This window comes from Amblyomma americanum, chromosome 2, assembly GCF_052857255.1.
Source record: "Amblyomma americanum isolate KBUSLIRL-KWMA chromosome 2, ASM5285725v1, whole genome shotgun sequence".
Lineage (NCBI taxonomy): Eukaryota > Metazoa > Arthropoda > Arachnida > Ixodida > Ixodidae > Amblyomma > Amblyomma americanum.
In genome coordinates this window covers 23,729,088-23,748,569 of record NC_135498.1, presented here as the reverse complement: position 1 = coordinate 23,748,569, position 19,482 = coordinate 23,729,088, and the positions used below count along the sequence as shown (strand labels likewise).

Genomic DNA, 19,482 nt, shown 5'->3' with positions numbered 1-19,482 from the left:
ATCTCATTGCGGGTTGTTTTGTGCAACGGAATAATGAACTATACCTCTTACTGAAACCTTATGTCCTACATTCTCCATTCCCCTTAACTTACGCCCAATAGCACACTCAACTATTAAAACGGGTCTACTGGGTCCTAATGTTTGTTTTACTCTGTGGATAGACTGACGTTTTCTTCCTCTGGTCTCCTACATTTCTCTGAGCTTCACCGGAATCAATATGCATACTTTCACGGTGGTTAAGTGTATACAGCGACTACAAACAGCCTGCTAATCTGTGCAAATACCGAAGTGCAGTTTTATGTACCAACTAGACCACATATGGCTCATTAATTCTCTCAGCTGTAGAAGATTCGGCAGTGATCTCTACCCTTAATAAGTTCCGAGGTTCTTTAAATTGACCGAGAAATGCCGGGAGTTTCACATGCGACACAGATGTAACAATGTGAATATTCATTCCTGCTCGCAGAACATGAACTGCTAAGACACTTGAAGAAGCGGTTTTTTCCAAGATATTTAACAAAGCAAGGTCCGAGTGTCAGCGGCCGGACATCCAGGATACCTGTTAAAAGATAAATTAATGCAAAAGCTAACCCTAACGGCAAAACAGAAAAAAAAATTAGCTCTGGTTTAAGCTTTGGTTAACTCTGGTGAGAAGCGAGAGCTTCGTCTGCATGGCTACGTTCACGAACGACACACACACTGCCGAACGGATTGTCTGTAAAGCGTCGACGAAATGCCCGATGGGGCAGTTGCCACCTGACCCGCCGCGGTGGCTCAGTGGTTAGGGCGCTCGACTACTGATCCGGAGTTCCCGGGTTCGAACCCGACCGCGGCGGCTGCGTTTTTATGGAGGAAAAACGCTAAGGCGCCCGTGTGCTGTGCGATGTCAGTGCACGTTAAAGATCCCCAGGTGGTCGAAATTATTCCGGAGACCTCCACTACGGCACCTCTTCTTCCTTTCTTCTTTCACTCCCTCCTTTATCCCTTCCCTTACGGCGCGGTTCAGGTGTCCAACGATATATGAGACAGATACTGCGCCATTTCCTTTCCCCAAAAACCAATTCTTGCCACCTGCCACGGTGGGCAGATTGTGATGACGTCAGTAGGTCACATGACCTGCCACGTGACAGACTGCACTGACGCTGCCCTCTCGAAAGCCTAGCGTAGTGAAGAAAAATGTGTGTTCGTAATGTTGCATTGAGAGATGATGGGAGAGTTTTGAATTTTGCTCTTGATTAACTGCATGCACCCATGTACTGCCGAGATGTTCAGAAACAATCACAATTAGCTGTATTTAGTTGCGCTGAAATTGATTTCTTCATAAATCTCTCAGTTTTTTGTATTTATGCAATTCCGTGACCATTAGTGATGAAAGCCTGGAAATTCGTAACTTTTATACACGCTGTTTACAGAAAAAGCTTTCTTGGCCCTACGTGTTTTTACAGCGCCCACACCCTACTGAACGCGGAATACACTGTCTCGCCTTAACCGCATCCGCTCGTCTCGGCAGTATCTCGAAAGCTGGAAGTCGTCGCAGCCACCGCCTTGTCGGTCACAAACCCAGAATTTTGTGCTTCGTGCAAAGATAGAAATATAGCACCCGCCGCAGCTGCTCTTTTTGTCTCTTTGCTTATAAAAGTGTGCGCGTGCACGTGCACGTGCACACACAAATGCAGCCGATAACGAGGATAGATGACCCGCACTTACTTTAGCTACTGCAAACAGACTGTGCACTGTACCCCTTTCAACCGGACCGCTGTCGGAGTTCACTGAGCTCGCATTTCCTACAGACACTGCACTTTGCTTGAACAGCTCCAAGCGCTGTTTCAGCACACGGCTTTGCGCTTCCACTGTGATTGGTTCGTTTCAGTGGCGATATTATTTTGCTCGTGTTATAGTGCCCCCGCCTCATTGGGTTATTCTGAACAAATTGTTAATTCGTGTTCTCTTTTTTATTATTATTTCGTGCCACGCCAGAGGCTGCCACGCAAATAGAAGACCGAGCGAATTACCGGGGATGGCTTCATCAATCATGACCGCGCTCATTCCTCGCTCGTCTGTCGGCTCGACAGTTGCGCGTGGCTTTGCATGTTTGAACGGTGCTGCTGTAGAGAAGGGAGAGTACACGTGTACGCAGGGCAAGATTTGCTCCTCTATAGGCTTGGGTCGCAGCAGCTACACGTTCCTTCCATCCGGTCCCGGCAATTAACATACTTGAGTACGCAGGCCCACCAAGTCACTACCAGAGGGAGCTGACACGCGAACTTCGCTGAATTATTTACAGCATAAGTCGAAGTGAACTTTCGATCTGGGGAGAACAGCAGAGGCCGCTGGGTCTCATGATGAAGATGATGCGAAGACTGTTGAAGGGGGGTGTGTAGCCCTTTTTTTTTGTTTGGCTCGTCGCTGAACTAGAGAAACAGGGTTTTGAAATTTCCCATGAAAGACAGAGTGGACGCGCGTTATGATTCCCTGGCTTGTTACATATTGCGCAAGGGGAGGGGTAAACAAGAAGAAAGATGTACATGATGGGCGTTCAGGGGATGCTGCCTGTTAAGCCAAGAAACAATCACCATGACTGAAATACTCCAGTAGGTATCAAAAGCGTAGAAAGTGAATTGGCTAGCTATATTAATTTTATTTCAATAGGTAAAAGTTATACAGCTCTTCCATACCGACAAGAACGGTTCGACGCGAGAAATTTTACTCCTATGCCCGCCAATCCATGCTTAGAGGCACTGCAGCATTGAACGTAACGTTGGCTTCCGTGTATTGATTTGGTACGCAAGCCTGCGTATCTGAAACAAAAGCAGGTGCACCGGAAATGGAACCAATTTTCTGTCACATGCCGGATGTTGTTTTAGGCAACATTCAGAAATACTTTTCGATTCCACTTCCGCTTCCTCGGCGACACTTGCATTATATGACGATGCAGCCAGTCATTACCCTGTACACTTGCCGCGTTTTCTTCACTGTTTTCAATGCAAGTGCGGTGCGAGTTTGAGCTCCCAATTCAAACGTCCTGTATCCTCCGCAAGGTATAAGCTCGCGAATCTAGCGGAAGTTGTTTTTAATCTCCCCCAGGGGCTGTTTGCACTTTGCATAACTGCTTTTCCTGATTCTCTACCCACTTCCTTCCGTTTATTTTTTTTTCAAAACCAAACACAGCATTCCACTGGCTTATTATGCAAAAGAAGAAACGCAATCTGGTGCCGCAATCTATTTTGCAAATTTCTACCGTCACCCAGCTTCATCTTGCATCAAATATCACGGCCGTCTTCTTCGGCTGCCTCGCTAGCTTAATTAGAAACACGACTCCGCCTTCGCGCCGTCGTCACGTCTCTCTTGTTGTAACAAGGGACGCCCGCAAGGCCCAAGAGCCTTTGGCAACAGGCAGTTTTGCTTTTGCGGGTGCTGAAGCTCCGCAAGTTCTTGAGGCTCTCTGTTACCGCTCCTCCCGTGGGATCTAAAAAAGAAGAAGAAACAAGCGGACGAAGAAGAAGCGTTTGCTGCTACTTGAGAAATCCTAGATTACGCAGCTTAATCTGCTGCAGGTACTTATATGACACGGCTTATACGCCTAGTCCCGCTTCCCCGTGTTGACTCAAGTCGACTGCTTGTCCCTCTACTTTCAGGAAGGCTACCCATGAAATCCTCATGCCGGTATTTTGTTCCTTTTCTGCGGAAGATGAGGTTTCGCTAATCTTTTCATCCGCACATTCTGTTCCTGCAAGCCGCTTAATACGAAGCCCTGCCGTTGGCGTTTTTATGTAATAAATAGAAGGCTGTACGGAAGCAAAAATACCTTTTACTAAAGCTGCTGAAGCACCCATTTCAATGAAACTGGTTGGATAGAAGAAATAGGTTCTTAGTGATTGTGGCGAGTAGATTAGAGCGAACGTTGCCAAATTCTACGTGCTTGAAGCTTTCATTAGATACTCCTATATTTGAGGAAAGTGGTAGTTAAGATATAAATGAGGACCGTTCGCAAAATCCAGCTTTCGTGGTCGAAAAGGAACACAAAATTGACATCTACATTGAGCATAAATGAAAACCTTTTGTTCGTGCGGTTAACACGCCATGTGCAGCGCTGAGATACAGGGAAACTGAGGAGAGGACTTTGATTGCATAGAATATATCCCAGCTGCGAGGATTTCATTCAGATTTTTGCAGCTGCCTTCCTCTTTGTAGATTTCTTTTTTCCAAGATTTCGGAATTGTGCACTCTAACGTTTGAGCAACTTTTCCAAACTGGAGTGCTCACTTTGTTTGAGCAGGAGCAGAAGAAAAGAAGGCATGTTAACTATTTTCCCCCTATAGAAGGGATCAGTTTCTCACCGATCACAGACACCACTTTCTAATGAAAGCGTTTCCGTGATACTGAGTGCTCAGACGCAAGCGCCGGTGATGGAGACTGCATTGAAACGCAGCATTGACCAGAACCAAATTTTCCAGCAATACCCCCTCCCTCTTTTTTATTTTTTTCCTGCTTAGAAGAACACGTTCAGAGGTTCTTTTAAGCCTGCTTCCGCACGCCGAACGTGCTGATTTTGAGGCATTGGTGACCCTTCAAAGGACCGTCACTACAAGACATACGGGGAGGGTACTTTTTTCTGCCTGAAAGCAGACAGCCTTTACTCAATCGGACCTTTCATGTTGTTAGCGGATGAAATATGAAGCGACGCAGTGCGACTCCTGGGGAATAATAATAATAATAATAATAATAATAATAATAATAATAATAATAATAATAATAATAATAATAATAATAATAATAATAATAATAATAATAATAATAATAATAATAATAATAATAATAATAATAATAATAATAATTGGTTTTGGGGGAAAGGGAATGGCGCAGTATCTGTCTCATATATATCGTTGGACACCTGAACCGCGCCGTAAGGTAAGGGATAAAGGAGGGAGTGAAAGAAAGGAAGAAAGGGGCGCCGTAGTGGAGGGCTCCGGAATAATTTCGACCACCTGGGGATCTTTAACGTGCACTGACATCGCACAGCACACGGGACTCCTGGGGAGAGCTCTTTTTTTTTTTTGTTCCCAGTAGGATGCTTCCTGATGAAGGTGAACACCTCGTTTCAAATCGTCATTATTTTGAATTATTGCAGCTGTTAAAGGCAAGAAGGAAGTTTGGCGACCTCGTGAGTGGGGTATAAACGCTGGCAGTAACGAAAGGGGTTGAACTTAAATTGAGGACAGCGCAGCGAGCTATGGGGAAAAAAAAATCATAACGTTAAGAGGCAGAAAGAGAGCAGAGTGGGTGAGGGAAGAAACGCGGGTTAATGACATCCTAGTCGAAATCGAGAGGAAGAAATGGGCACGGGCAGGGCATGTGATGAGAAGGCAAGATGAGCGCTGGTTCTTATCGGTGACAGAGTGGGTTTTGAGAGAAAGGAAACGCATCAGGGGGCGCCGAGAGTAAGGCGGACGGATGAGATAAGACAGTTTGTGGAGATAGGGTGGCCACAGCTGGCGCAGAGTTAGTCAGAGAGACATGGGAGAGGCCTTTGTGCAGTACTGCACGTAGTTAGACTGATTATTATTATTATTATTATTATTATTATTATTATTATTATTATTATTATTGTTATTATTATTATTATTATTATTATTATTATTATTATTATTATTATTATTATTATTATTATTATTATTATTATTATTATTATTATTATTATTATTATTATTATTATTATTATTATTATTATTGCGAATCGAGCCGCACAAAAACTTTGAAATTAAACCCAGAACGAGGTAGTCGTATCTCTGTGCGGCTTTTGAATAATAAGCCTTGCGAGTTTACGAGACAAACTACGTGGTAAGGATGAGGGAGAGGTTTGACATTTCAAATGTCACCATAGGTCTTTGCTGTTGCTCTCAGGCTTATAACTACCTGCCTTTTTTTCATAATTTCCATATACTGGAGAGAGAAGCAGAGAGGGAGGGATGTTAAACGACAACTCCGAGTAGTCCGTCTTCTGAAAGCGCACAGCTACAAAGACGCATTCCTGCTGACGTTGACCCGCGCGTACACAGCTTCTGATTCTATAAAGGCGGTCACGTGAACGTTATTCTTTCTTTTTTATATACATTACCTCAGAAAAATTCAAAACTGCTGCGTCATCTGTGTTTTGAACCTCTTGAATAGCACTTGCTATCCGCTTTCTGTTAATTCTAACTGCTTGCCCCGCACAATATTTTTTCATGAAAAAGAAGTTTCCTGGTAAATTAGCGCCTGAAAATAAATTATCAGGAAACTGCCTTAAAGCTGGCAAAACGAGAAATGGACGATTTAGTTATATACGAACTTAAAGGATAGTTACGCATGCTAACTGAGCGATGGACTGCCAAATAAAAAGGACGGTTGCGCAAGGTACCTCAGCGACAGACTGCCATTTAAATAAGCAAGCCTCGTTAGATAGTCTAGATTCTTGATTTTATTTTATAAACGGCCTATGTGTGAAGAAAGCTTCAGAAATGTTCATTAAGCCTCCGAATCAGCGCCCAATATTAGTACTTCCGCATTTGGAAAGAGAGAGGCTTATTGAAAGTATTCTCCGATGGTTGGTGGAGTTTTAAAATACGCGCACTATTTGTACCAAGAAGGTACGCGAATTTCGATTTTTTTTTTATAGTGCCATAAGTCGACTCTTTTCCCCAAAACAATAAACGGACTAACTTCCGATTATTCGAAATGTTGGTCAGAGTATTCGGAATGAACAGTATACCTACTGTTCTTAAGCGCTTCACCGCCTTCATGCAGGTAAGTACTTAAGTCAAAAGAAACGGCACATAATTAAGAAACTGTCAAAAAGCGCGTTGTTTCACATTTGACGACAACCCGTCCCTCCAGACAGTACGGTGCTCCTCGCAGAATGCATTGCATTGCCAGTATTTACTGAAGCTTTCTCTACGGCCGGCAAAAGAGTATTGTGTACGAGACCCTAAAGAGCGGCGCTGTACGTCACTCGCAGAGTACTGCGTGACGCCGGCATGCGTGACTGTGGCCAGCTCCATCCTGAACGCCATGGACCCGGAGACGGACCCGTGCGAGGACTTCTACCAGTATTCGTGCGGCGGCTGGATCAAGGCGAACCCGCTCCCCGACGGCAAGTCCATCTGGGGCACGTTTGGCAAGCTCTGGCAGGAGAACCAGCTCGTCATGAAAAACGTCCTCGGTGCGTCCAATGCTGCATTTCTGCATTTAATAATAATAACAATTGGTTTTGGGGGAAAGGAAATGGCACAGTATCTGTCTCATATATCGTTGGACACCTGAACCGCGCCGTAAGGGAAGGGTAAAGGAGGGAGTGAAAGAAGAAAGGAAGAGAGAGGTGCCGTAGTGGAGGGCTCCGGAATAATTTCGACCACCTGGGGATCTTTAACGTGCACTGACATCGCACAGCACACGGGCGCCTTAGCGTTTTTCCTCCATAAAAACGCAGCCGCCGCGGTCGGGTTCGAGCCCGGGAACTCCGGATCAGTAGTCGAGCGCCCTAACCACTGAGCCACCGCGGCGGGTCATTTCTGCATTTGCCTCCTTCCATTTGGGCCGCACTGATAAAGGAATATGGAGAGAGACAAGTAATTTTTTGAGATCGACTCGAATCCAATTTAATTAACTAGGCTGGGGAAATTGTCGGGAGTAGTGTGCTGTACTTCACTTCTGGTATTGTTTCTGCGCTGCTTTATTCAGTCGGGCCAAGATATCAGATAGTTCATCCCAGTTAAGGTACAGCCTTTGCCAAAGCTTTAGAGGCCGGGAGAATTGCTGCTTAAGCCGTGTAGACAGGAGCAGAGATATTCTTACCTTCAGCAGATTACTGCAATGGGGGCCTAGCGATTTAAACATCCGCCTCGAAATGCGGGAGGTGCGGGGTTCGATCCTCAGTGCCGCCGGCTGCCCACGAATGAAACAACAAGTACGAGCTTTCCCTTGACCTGGTGCTCGGCTTTTTTGGGGCGAAATGAATGCTTGGTAAATGGGTCTTTGACCCCGCCTTGAGTAGGTGAAAAAGTAACTTGTGTCATGGCGTCTTTGGCAAAAGCTGTCTTTAAGCCTAAAAAACGAACCATCGTCATCATCACCTTCAGGAATTTCGAAATAACTGTGCGCTTAATAAACGAAGATAGAGGCACTAAAGGAACAGAAACGACGGGACAAGGGCGTCCTGTTGCTGTTCCTTTTAATGCCCCTGTCGTCGCCTATTAAGTGCACGCTTATTTTCAAAGATTACGAACCAACTAGCCCGTGCAAAAGTCTCCGACTTCAACATACCTTCAGGAGATTCGGAATGCTGGGGATACATTACGAGCCAAACAGTGTGGGTCAAAAGCAAAACTCTTGGGCTCTGAACTTTTGACAAAGGCTGTACATCAGCATTCCTTGAAGAGAACCAAGTTGAAAAAAAGAGGAAATCTCGCCGCTACAGGTACTTTGAAAGGAAACTTTCTCGCTCATCTAACTGTGCAGAATCAAGAGTCCTATGAACACACAATTAATGGTCTCATGTCATGGACTCTCCCTTACAAAAATGCTCTATAGGCAGTCTAGAGACTTCTGATAGACTTCAATGCCTTTCTATAGATATTTCTTTTTCTCTATTCATAGTCTATAGACTGCCTATAGACAACCGTCTGCTAAAAGTGCATGGGCATAAATCTATAGATTGTCTATAGAATGTCTATAGTATTTGTGTTTTCTATAGAATGTTCTCTAGAGCTTGTGTCTAGAGAGTCTATATACTTTATATACAGAAGTATATTGACCGTCTATAGACTTACTCAATAAATACTTCTAAGAGCTGACTGTGGCTTATGTTGCGAGCAAGCGTACATGCGCGCACGTTTTCTGCGCAAACACGCTATGGCTAGAGGCCCAATGTACTACATAATAAGGGTTAATCGTTCCGTGCATTCGTTGTCATTTTCCTAATAGGTACCGTGCTGTGGTTGCGGTAAGTCCTGACCTTCTTTTCAATTATTTAGATTGAATACTGAGGCTATGCAAATTCATTTTATTGTTTCTTCGTTCATTTTCATTTTTTCTGGGAACGGAGTGTTGCGAAACTTGTTTACAGGCTGTTTACGAAACAACTTTTTTTTTTCATTCATTTCGCACTTCTGCGGGCTTTCCAGAGGACGAAAAGACAGACCTGAAAAGTGAAGCTGAAAAGAAAGCTCGCATCTACTACTACTCCTGCCTGGACAAGAATGACACCGTCGAAAGCCTCGGCTCCAAGCCAATCGTCAATCTCCTGGACATTGTGAGTGCACCGCTCGTGGACAGCCGACCATACATTGCCGTCCATTGATTATATGGTGACGAGCTTCCATTTGTGCCCCAACTGAGTCAGCCTTTTGACTACGAGTGCTTTTGTTAATCGGTTAATTGGATACTAAGGACAACTCCATCCAATTATTCTTTCCTGTAAAAAAATGATTATTTGGCTCTTTCTGGGTGCTTTGACGGTACGTTGATGTTTGTCCGGCTAATAATAATAATTGGTTTTTGTTTTGGGGGAAAGGAAATGGTGCAGTATCTGTCTCATATATCGTTGGACACCTGATCCGCGCCGTAAGGAAAGGGATAAAGGAGGGAATGAAAGAAGAAAGGAAGAAGAGGTGCCGTAGTGGAGGGCTCCGGAATAATTTCGACGACCTGGGGATCTTTAACGTGCAGTGACATCGCGCAGCGCACGGGCGCCTTAGCGTTTTTCCTCCATAAAAACGCAGCCGCCGCGGTCGGGTTCGAACCCGGGAACTCCGGATCAGTAGTCGAGCGCAGAACACGCATTTATTGCTCGGAAAGATTTATTTAAAGATCTTCTCAGCAGTCGATTCAAATTCATGTTGCCCTTACGGAAATGGAAGGGTTGTCACAGTTTAGAAATGAATGACGTTGTAGCGTAGCCTCTGAGATCCGCTGAAAAAGGGGTGCCGATATGCACAACTTCATTTGCGAAATAGGCCATTGATGGCGACACCTGCATTTCCTATTTTGGCCCTTTCTAACTTATAACACCTTTACTAGCGCTGTGAGTGGTCTTTGCGTAATTAGAACGCAGTGCCTTATTGATACAAGCCAATTTCAATTCCTCCTCGGCGACCTGTTGAAAAAGACACCGCGTAGAAGATAGAATTAGGTCAGGTTTTGTTTGAAACTAGTAGGCAGTACTAACAGCTAACAGCCATATAACTAACCCTGAATTCCCAGCTTCTCATCTGCGGCTGGGCTGCCGGATTCTCAATACAGCAGAGCTCCTCTGTTTGCCGATTTCAACACACTGGGTCGATGTCGCCTCGCATTACGCATACACGTGCTGTGAATAACCACGAGGCCGACCTCCTGTTTATTTACCCATTATAGGCCCAACCGCGCCGCGTTCTCGGTGGCTGCTTTCAATCAAGCAAAATGCTTCCTGCTAGGAGCGAGATATATCGCTTTCAGCACGCGCACCGTCAATGTTAATTACAGCGCCCGCATGCAGTTCCAGCTAACCAAGCGTTTCGTTTGCTTTGTTTGTCGCAACGCCGTCTATGAATGCATGGTGTGTAATGCAAGAAGGGAAAGTTACAGGCATGCGATAGCGGCTTTCACTGTAAAAGGCCGACACCGGAGTCAAGCGCCAGCTTTTCCTTTAGCTAACGCAACGGTTCAGCGACCCCATAGTGCCGTAGTCGTCGAAACTCGAGGCCAAACTGTCTCCATGGCAACGGACGGCGGAGAGACACTCAAGTGTCGAGAGAAGAGGGCACTTAAAGCGGAGCCCAATCGCAATGCGCCACGGATGGCAGCGTCTGGCGACTGCACGGCGCAGTAATTATGCAAACGCATCCGCCAGGCGCAGCGGAGACAATGGCTCATTTGTAAGGAAGCGGCACAGCGAAGTTCCGTTTGTGCTGATACCGAACTCTTTCTATGCGGCGGCGTCTGCGCTGTGGAGACAAAACGATCCAGAGCGCGTCGGGCTGGAATGCAAAACGGAAGTCCCGCTGGTGTCCTTACATCCGAGCCATTTATGTCTGAGGAGCGTACACCGGTTCACAGCGGGCAGAGGTCGAAGTGCGGAAGCTTTGAAGTGACAACGCTTTTCAGTTTGTTTTATTTTCCGGGGTCTATACAAAGAATGATCACAATGAGATAGGCGGAGACAGAGTGGTCGGCCCGAGTTAGGATACTTACGGCAAAACTACAAAGAAAACTGCCGGCAAGCTATGCGGAAGAAATTAGCGGGAGAAGGCCTGCAAAAATAGCCCGCTCGTTGTGCTCGAAAGTGTGGCGAAAGCAAAATAACAAAGAAAAACAGCCGGGCGTCTAAAGCTACTTACAGCCTCATGAAAGCACTTCTCACTACTGGTGTCCCTCCTGCACGTGCCTGGAGTCATGCCAGATTTTAATGCATAAAACAAACGCAAGAACATAAAAAAATTAATCGATCACATGCGGAAAGGTGTTGCCACCTAGCGATGATCAGGTGAAGTAGCAGAAGAGAGATCTAAATCGACTAACCCGACGGCTCAGTGGCTCCATCTCGGAGAAACGAGGAACACGAGAATGGGCGCTCGTTGTGGGCGAGTTCAAAAGAGGTGGCTAGCGGAGTAGAGCAGGTAGTCACCAGTAGCCCTAAAAGCAGGTGGGCAGCGAGTCCATCTGCAAAGTTTGTGGCTGGACGAAGCATTCACTGGCTCGATAAGATTTGCGAAGAGCTTAATAGAAGTTTCAATAGAAAACCAATGTTTTTTTAGGATTTCCTGGCTTCAGTAAAGTCGAAAAAATGAACGAACAGTAATGAAGAACCAGAGGTGCCTAATAATATTTTAGGCATTGTAGAAATAAGATATTGTTCGGAAACGCCTAATTTACTAAAATCGCTGAAATATTTTCTTGGATCGCGACAGGCGGTGACCAGCTTACATGCGGTTCTCCTGTGCGAAACTGTGCCAAAGAGAAGAAATTACGAGGCTGAGTGGGCTTTTAAATGGCGCGCATTTCTTGCCGTTTATGGCATATTCTTCGAAAGGCCACTTCCGGTTAAGCAGTTTGGTTGCCTGAAGTGTCTTAATATTTATTTCTTTCCTTCGGAAAATACTACACTCATTAATCCGCCGCACAAGATGATGACCGAAACGGGAGAGTGTGCAGGGCTGAACTCAGCGTGTGGCGCCAAATTCGAACGCACAGAAAAACGAGAACATTGCGCGCCTGTGCTTCAGCTCTACGCTTGTAGAGAGGCAAGAATGGTGCTCCTCAGGCTGCGATGTTGTCCGTGTCACATACTACTTCTTGAGAAGTGAAAGCCATCTTGAAAAGTAAAATTATGCAAATACTCATGTTTTGTCGAAAAGTCTACCGCACGCTACAGATGTTTCTTTATATATATAGACGCGAAACGATTGACAGAGTTTAATGCTTCGTGCCTTGGTTAAGTTTTGTACACAGCAAGAGCTCCAAAGGCTCCAGTGCAGCATCCCCAAAAGTCACGAGGGCACTGCTCAGCACGTGTTGCATACATGCATGCAGGTGGGCGGCTGGAATGTGACGGGCAACTACTCAATGGACACGTGGCAGCTTCAGCCGGCGCTGCAGCTCATCCACAACGTGTACTCGCGTTCGGGCCTCTTCTCGTGGGCCGTGGGCGAGGACGACCGCAACTCGTCACGACACGTCATCCAGGTCGACCAGGGAGGGCTCATCCTGCCCTCGAGAGACTACTACCTCAACAAAACCAAAGACGACAAGGTACGTCGGGATCGCTGCTTAGTGTGGTAGCGTTGCTCTTTGGCCAAGAAAACAATCTACCAAGAAAACTCAGTGTCTGAGGCCTTAAGCACGAGGCTAGGCCAGATGACGTGACTTCTTCAAGCGCTTCTTTACGAATGATCGGCTGACGTAGTACCGACAAATCTTTGTCCGGCTGCTGTAAGAGTGATATTGCTTCTGATTCGAGCTATCTTCTAAATGAAGTGACGTTCTTTAAACTTTCATCGGAGCCGCCTTGGCCAAAGCAGTGACCTACATCGGCTTCCTGATCGTCCACTTACTTCCGGACTGACCTCCATGGTTGACCTTACTTCTCACTTTCCCCCACTGTCTTTCGTTCTGAAGCACGGAGCCGGTATAAGTAGGTTAATTTCCGCTTCCCTTCCATGACGTATATGTTGCACCTCGGCCCACTTACTACTGACCGCTCAGAAAGATGTGGTTAGCCGCCAGGGCTAAACGTACAGCGCGGTTGCGCCTTCGATGTCGTGTTTTGCGGAAGCTGCATAGACTGTAGCTCAAACCAGTAGCCGGATAATTCTGCACGCACTTCAAGAAAGCTCCTCCAAGACGCCGATTCTCAACATTTGCCGCAAACAGAGGTATTTTACTTGCCCATCACTCGACGTGCTTTAACTACGGAAATTAAATAAGAGGCGATTCGCAAGCAAGAACGGAGGTAGGCATCGAAGAGCAATGTTTGGTTTGGTTTGGTTTATGGGGGTTTAACGTCCCAAAGCGACTCAGGCTATGAGAGACGCCGCAGTGAAGGGCTCCGGAAATTTCGGCCACCTGGGGTTCTTTAACGTGCACTGACATCGCACAGTATACACGGGCCTCTAGAATTCCGCCTCCAACGAAATTCGACCGCCGCAATGTAATAAATCGTTGTGTACTTCGCTGCATGCGTGTGCATGTTTTTTTTTCTTCGCATCGCCAGGTGTTGAACGCCTACCTCACCTACATGACTTCCGTCGGCGTACTCTTGGGAGGCAAGGAATCTGACGTGAAGCAGCAAATGCAAGACGTCATCGATTTCGAGAAACGACTGGCCAACGTAAGTTTTACCCGTAAGAAAAACATTCCGGTCCAGTTGCGAAATGAAATTAAGCTACATCACGTCTCAGACTCGATAGCGATTGCTGTAAGTGCCAAACAATGATTGTTGCATGACGTTAAGGCGTAAGTAACAGAAAACGTTCGCTTTCTTTACTCCATTTGGCGAGTGTTTTTTTATTTATGCCGTCATGTCTTTTAATTAATTAATTGGTTTTTGGGGAAATGAAATGGCACAGTATCTGTCTCATACATCGCCGGACACCTGAACCGCGCCGTAGGGGAAGGGATAAAGGAGGGAGTGAAACAAGAAAGGAAGAGAGAGGTGCCGTAGTGGAGGGCTCCGGAATAATTTAGACCACCTTGGGGATCTTTATCGTGCACTGACATCGCACAGCACACGGGCGCCTTAGCGTTTTTCCTCCATTAAAACGCAGCCGCCGCCGCGTTTTTATGGAGGAAAAACGCTAAGGCCAGGCAAGTTTCAGTCGAATTTTTGGCCATGCATTACATGAACCTTCATGGAGCGTGAAACTGCTTTCAGATCAGATATTTATTCCATAGCAGTGATATATTTCTTCTCTGATAACGCAACCAGCTGTAAAATTAAACCAAGCGTAAGAACACACAATCAATTTCGTGAAGCCTCCGTCGCGAACATTATGCTGGTGGATGCAGCGTGAGGTAAATATGCCAGACAATAAATATCACGTGAAAAACATCAGCTCATTTCACGAAAAAGACACCTTTTTGGTGTCAGTGCATTCCGGAAAAAATGTTTGCTGTCTCAAATATTTAGTTGACATGGCGCGTTCAATGGCTTTCGAAGTTCTCCACAATCACTTATACGCTGTGTGACATTCCCAGAAATGAGAAGTAACGAAAAACGATCGGTACCTATTAACTATCAGAAAACCACACGAAATGTGAAACAGCAGCAGCGGTTGTCAATCTGACGCTTTATGCGATTTTCCCGCAAATTACGCTACCCTAGCCCTTGTATTCTGTCGCATATTGTCATCAAAAGCCAAACTATTCGTGTCGATGCTCTAAGCTTCAGTTGTTACTATCGTCCGGCGCCAAACCTCTTCTGTTTTAACTGAACAGTATTGTTTTCATGTGCCAGCTTAGAAGAGTTGTGGCAGTGAGCGGTCTCCATTTAGTTCGAACAATAGGTAATATTAAGATTAAGCACAGTGGAGAAGGGTGGTTCCCACCGTGATGCACTTTATCACAGTACAAAAAAAAATGCTGTGTGCCTCTTTCCTGCTGTGTCGGTGCAGGAGTGGACGCAGTACGCATAGCTGCTAAGTTGCATCAATCGTTGCATTACTGGAAAAGCTTTCCTCGTCTTGTCTTGCGAAAATAATAATAATAATAATAATAATAATAATAATAATAATAATAATAATAATAATAATAATAATAATAATAATAATAATAATAATAATAATAATAATAATAATAATAATTGCTTTTGGGGAAAAGGAAATGGCGCAGTATCTGTCTCATATCTCGTTGGACCGCGCCTTAAGGGAAGGGAAAAAAAGGGAGTGAAAGCAAGAAAGAGGTGCCGTAGTGGAGGGCTCCGGAATAATTTCGACCTCCTGGGGATCTTTAACGTGCACTGACATCGCACAGCACACGGGCGCCTTAGCGTTTTTCCTCCATAAAAACGCAGCCGCCGCGGTCGGGTTCGAGCCCGGGAACTCCGGATCAGTAGTCGAGTGCCCTAACCACTGAGCCACCGTAGCCGTACAGCTATCCTGCAACTATGTTCGCGGCGACTCAGTGCGCACCTAGTATCCGAAAATGCGTCTTAGGGAGCATGGACGCATGCCTTTCATCACTCGATGAGCCCTACAGGCATGGCTTCCCTTTCAAAAACATTTACAGTCTATACACTGTCCGTAGACTTCTGTTTATAGACTCTCTATAGACTAACCCTAGATAACAGTCTATAGGCAATACAAATCCTATAATATACAGTCTATAGACAATCTATAGATTTATGGGGATACACTTTTAGTAGACTTTTGTGTATAGACTATCTATAGACTATGAGTAGACAAAAATAAATATCTATAGGAAGGCAATAGAGTCTATAAGAAGTCTATAGAGTGTCCATAGACCATTTTTATAAGGGTTGACGTCGCACGCAGATAACGGTTCCTGCGGAGGAGCGACGCGACGACGAGCGCCTCTACCACAAGATGACGGTGGCCGAGCTCCAGGCGCGGGCGCCCTTGCTCGACTGGACCGAGTACTTCACCAGCGCCTTCGCTCAGATCAACCGCACCATACCGGAGACGCAGGACGTGGTGGTCTACGCCCCCGAATACATGGGCAACATGACCCAGCTCGTCCAGGAGTACATGAACACCACCCGGGGCAAAATGTAAGCGCATCACCTTATTCCTCGGCGTGTCCCGCCAGTCTGGGGAAAGGGATATTAGATCAATGGCAGGCGCTAGACTGTTTTCAGGATTGTGCCTCCTACCTTCTCGTCCACCGTAGTACGCGTAGTTTGCTAGATAAGATTAAATGAAGGACGCTTTAGTAAATGCGATATACTGGGGACTGTCTTGGAGTAAATGGAAGACATATTTTCCCGCCCGGCCACACTTTCGGGGACCATATTCGGAGTAACTGACTCTTCTTTTCTATTGCAAAGGATACACTTTGACTATTTTAGTCACGGTAATGTGTCGGTTAAGAGTAGTGGCAACGCTGGTCGCTTGTCGACAACTGTGATGCACTTGGCTCCTGCCCTTACAAAAATGCTCTATAGACTGTTATTAGACTTCTTATAGACTGCATTGCCTTCCTACAAATATCTTTTTGTCTAGTCATAGTCTATAGACTGACTTTAGAAAGAGTCTACCAAAAGTGTATGGGTACAAATCTAGAGTTTGTCTATAGACTGTCCATATGATTTGTATTGCCCTTCCTATGAATATTTATTTTTGTCTATGCATAGTTTGTAGACTGTCTATAGACAGATGTCTACTAAATCTGTATGGCCACAAATCTATAGAGTGTGTATAGGATTTGTATTGCGATTTGTATTGCCCTTCCTATGAATATTTCTTTTTGTCTATCCATAGTCTATAGTCTGTCTATAGACAAATGTCTACTAAAAGTGTATGGCCATAAATCTATAGATTGTCTATAGACTGTCTATAGGGTTTGTATTGCCCTTCCTATGTATATATTTTCTGTCTATTCATAGTCTATAGACCTTATATAGACAAATGTCTACTAAAAGTGTAAGGCCATAAATCTATAGTGTCTATAGAGTGCCTATAGGATATGTATTGCGATTTGTATTGCCCTTCCTATGAATATTTCTTTTTGTCTATTCATAGTTTATAGACTGCATATAGACAAAAGTCTACTAAACGTGTGTGGCCATAAATTTATAGATTGTCTATAGACTGTCTATAGAATTTGTATTGCCTGTAGAATGTTCTCTAGGGTTTGTCTGTAGAGAGCCTATAGACTTTGTAGACAGAAATCTACGGACAGTCTATAGACTGTCTAAAGAAATTTTTGCAAGGGCATGGTATGCCCCACACACTGTCTCACTTGCGTCTTGGACGCGCCCGCGGTACTTGAATGCAGCACGATCTGCAACTACCTGGGCTGGAGCCTGGTGCACTCGATGGTGTCGTACCTATCCGAGCCCTTCCGCGAGGCGTCTAAGGTTCTACGGAAGGCTCTGATGGGCTCGGACGGATCGGACACCACGTGGCGCTACTGCGTCACCGACACCAACAACGTCATCGGCTTCGCCCTGGGCGCCATGTTTGTCAGGGAAGTGTTCGACGGCGACAGCAAACCCCTCGTAAGTTGGTGGCGTTCGCCACCTACACGCTGATTCTCTCGCATCGTGGTCTCGTCGTCACCTTTCTGTGGCAATACATTGTTCATCTTTCACGTTCCGTTTGACGCTTGATCGCTTCTGCCGCCTTTTATCAATTGCCAGCCTGCAGCTTTTGCACACTGAGCCGCTTCACCAAACTAATGGTCCTGGGATGGCTTTGCACTTTGCCCTTTTAATATTCACCTCTTTTATTTGTGACAACTTCTGGCTTACATGCGTGTTTGGGAGGGTACTGGCACTTGTAAATATTATTTTAATACGACGTGCGAATGCTTGTACTGAAGTGCTACTGGGAGCTTATTTTTCTCTTCACGCAGTGGTAGCTTATTTAGAAACGTAACCTTTAAAGACCGGGTTGGATGTGTTCTGACGTTAGCTCCTAAATATCCGTACTCAGAGCTTTTTACATATCGCTCGGAAACTTTGTTAACCACTGCGTTGAGCACTCATAGGCTGTGCTTCTTTAGTGCAGCAATGCATGGCAGGAAAATATTGAGAGTTAAGGCCGCATCTTGTAGCATTTGTTGTAGGAAGGGAGTTTACCATGAACAAGTTGTAGCACACATGTATTCCAAGCTATGTTTACGCTAGGTTTTCCTTTTACGGACAGTAAATTATTTCCTCACCTTGACTTGGAAGCTAAATGCGTCTCAGACTTAAAGTTTTATCCTTACCTTGCCCTATTTCCCCTTCTTACCAAATCGCAGTGTGTAAGGCTACTTCTTAACACACCGCAGGTGGTCTCCGTAGCGGAGCTGTCTATCCTTATATTCACCCTTTCGAAGATAACTTCAAGCCGAGATGAAAAGTGTTGGTAATTTGCCTAGGTAGCCGTATAAATGGTTGCTGAGTTGCGCATTGCCTTTGCCTGCATTTAATGAGAAATTTGTCTGAAATGTTAGATTTGAATAGTGATGTAGATAGTACAAGAAAGAGCAACTTTCTTACGCACTTGTGAACCAAATTTGTTGCTTCTGAAAGCCTGCTGGGGTGACCAAAACGGTAAATAGCCTTCCTTATTTCCAACCCCACGGCTCCCTGTGCACTGTGCCTGTGAGCTGCCGACTCAATAAAGGAGCACCCGCACCGCTCCCTGTCAACATCTGCACCGCATCTTGCAGCAAGTGCGCGGCGATGGCTGCATTCGCTAATGCGCGACCCATGGTTGCACGTGCCACCACCACCCCCCGTCGACTTCCGCCTGCGTGCCTCTGCCTGTGCATGCGTTTGCCGCTCTTTCGAATACAACATGCACTCGCTTCCTCATTTGCGCACGTCTGGCAGGGCGGGTGCGACAACGAGCACGACGATATCTGGCTTGCCGTCACGGCTATCTCGAAGGTCAGGTTGTTGCTCTAGGAAGTCAGAGACACGTGTGTCTGAACGAACGCAAGTTCGTTGGCGAATGTATGACGCGCTTCGATAAGAGCCTGCATTACTTCTGAAGGGTGCCAATCTACATATGTTGGGTCACTGGGGAGCCATGAATAGGCTTGTTGCGGAAGAAAGATTCAAGGCAATAGACGCGGTTGTTCGAGGGCTTTATTGATGTAGCAGTTCGTGCCGCGGTTGTTCTGAACGCGAACGCATAAGCACATGACATTCTCTTTAAACGGTGAGACCTAAAAAAAGGCAACTAATTATTCCAATAATCCTCCCCGCCCTTCATTAGCAAGTTAACTATTCTGTGCGTCTGATTAAAAAATACAAAGTTTGTGAGGCTGTTACTGACTCAAACAGCCGCCGTACTGAGGACA

At 45.6% G+C, this 19,482-nt stretch overlaps 1 protein-coding gene across 9 annotated transcripts in view; it reads left to right on the top strand.

Moving 5' to 3' along the window:
- Positions 1-19,482, top strand: part of Nep3 (M13 family metallopeptidase neprilysin 3) — a 130,693-nt gene that overhangs the window by 86,550 nt on the left and 24,661 nt on the right. For all 9 annotated transcript variants that reach the window (XM_077653472.1, XM_077653466.1, XM_077653471.1 and 6 more), the window contains 6 exons: positions 6,995-7,198; positions 9,159-9,286; positions 12,544-12,762; positions 13,724-13,840; positions 16,002-16,237; positions 17,464-17,686. In XM_077653472.1, the coding sequence (XP_077509598.1) occupies positions 6,995-7,198; positions 9,159-9,286; positions 12,544-12,762; positions 13,724-13,840; positions 16,002-16,237; positions 17,464-17,686 (1,127 nt within the window). The remainder of the gene's footprint in view (positions 1-6,994; positions 7,199-9,158; positions 9,287-12,543; positions 12,763-13,723; positions 13,841-16,001; positions 16,238-17,463; positions 17,687-19,482) is intronic.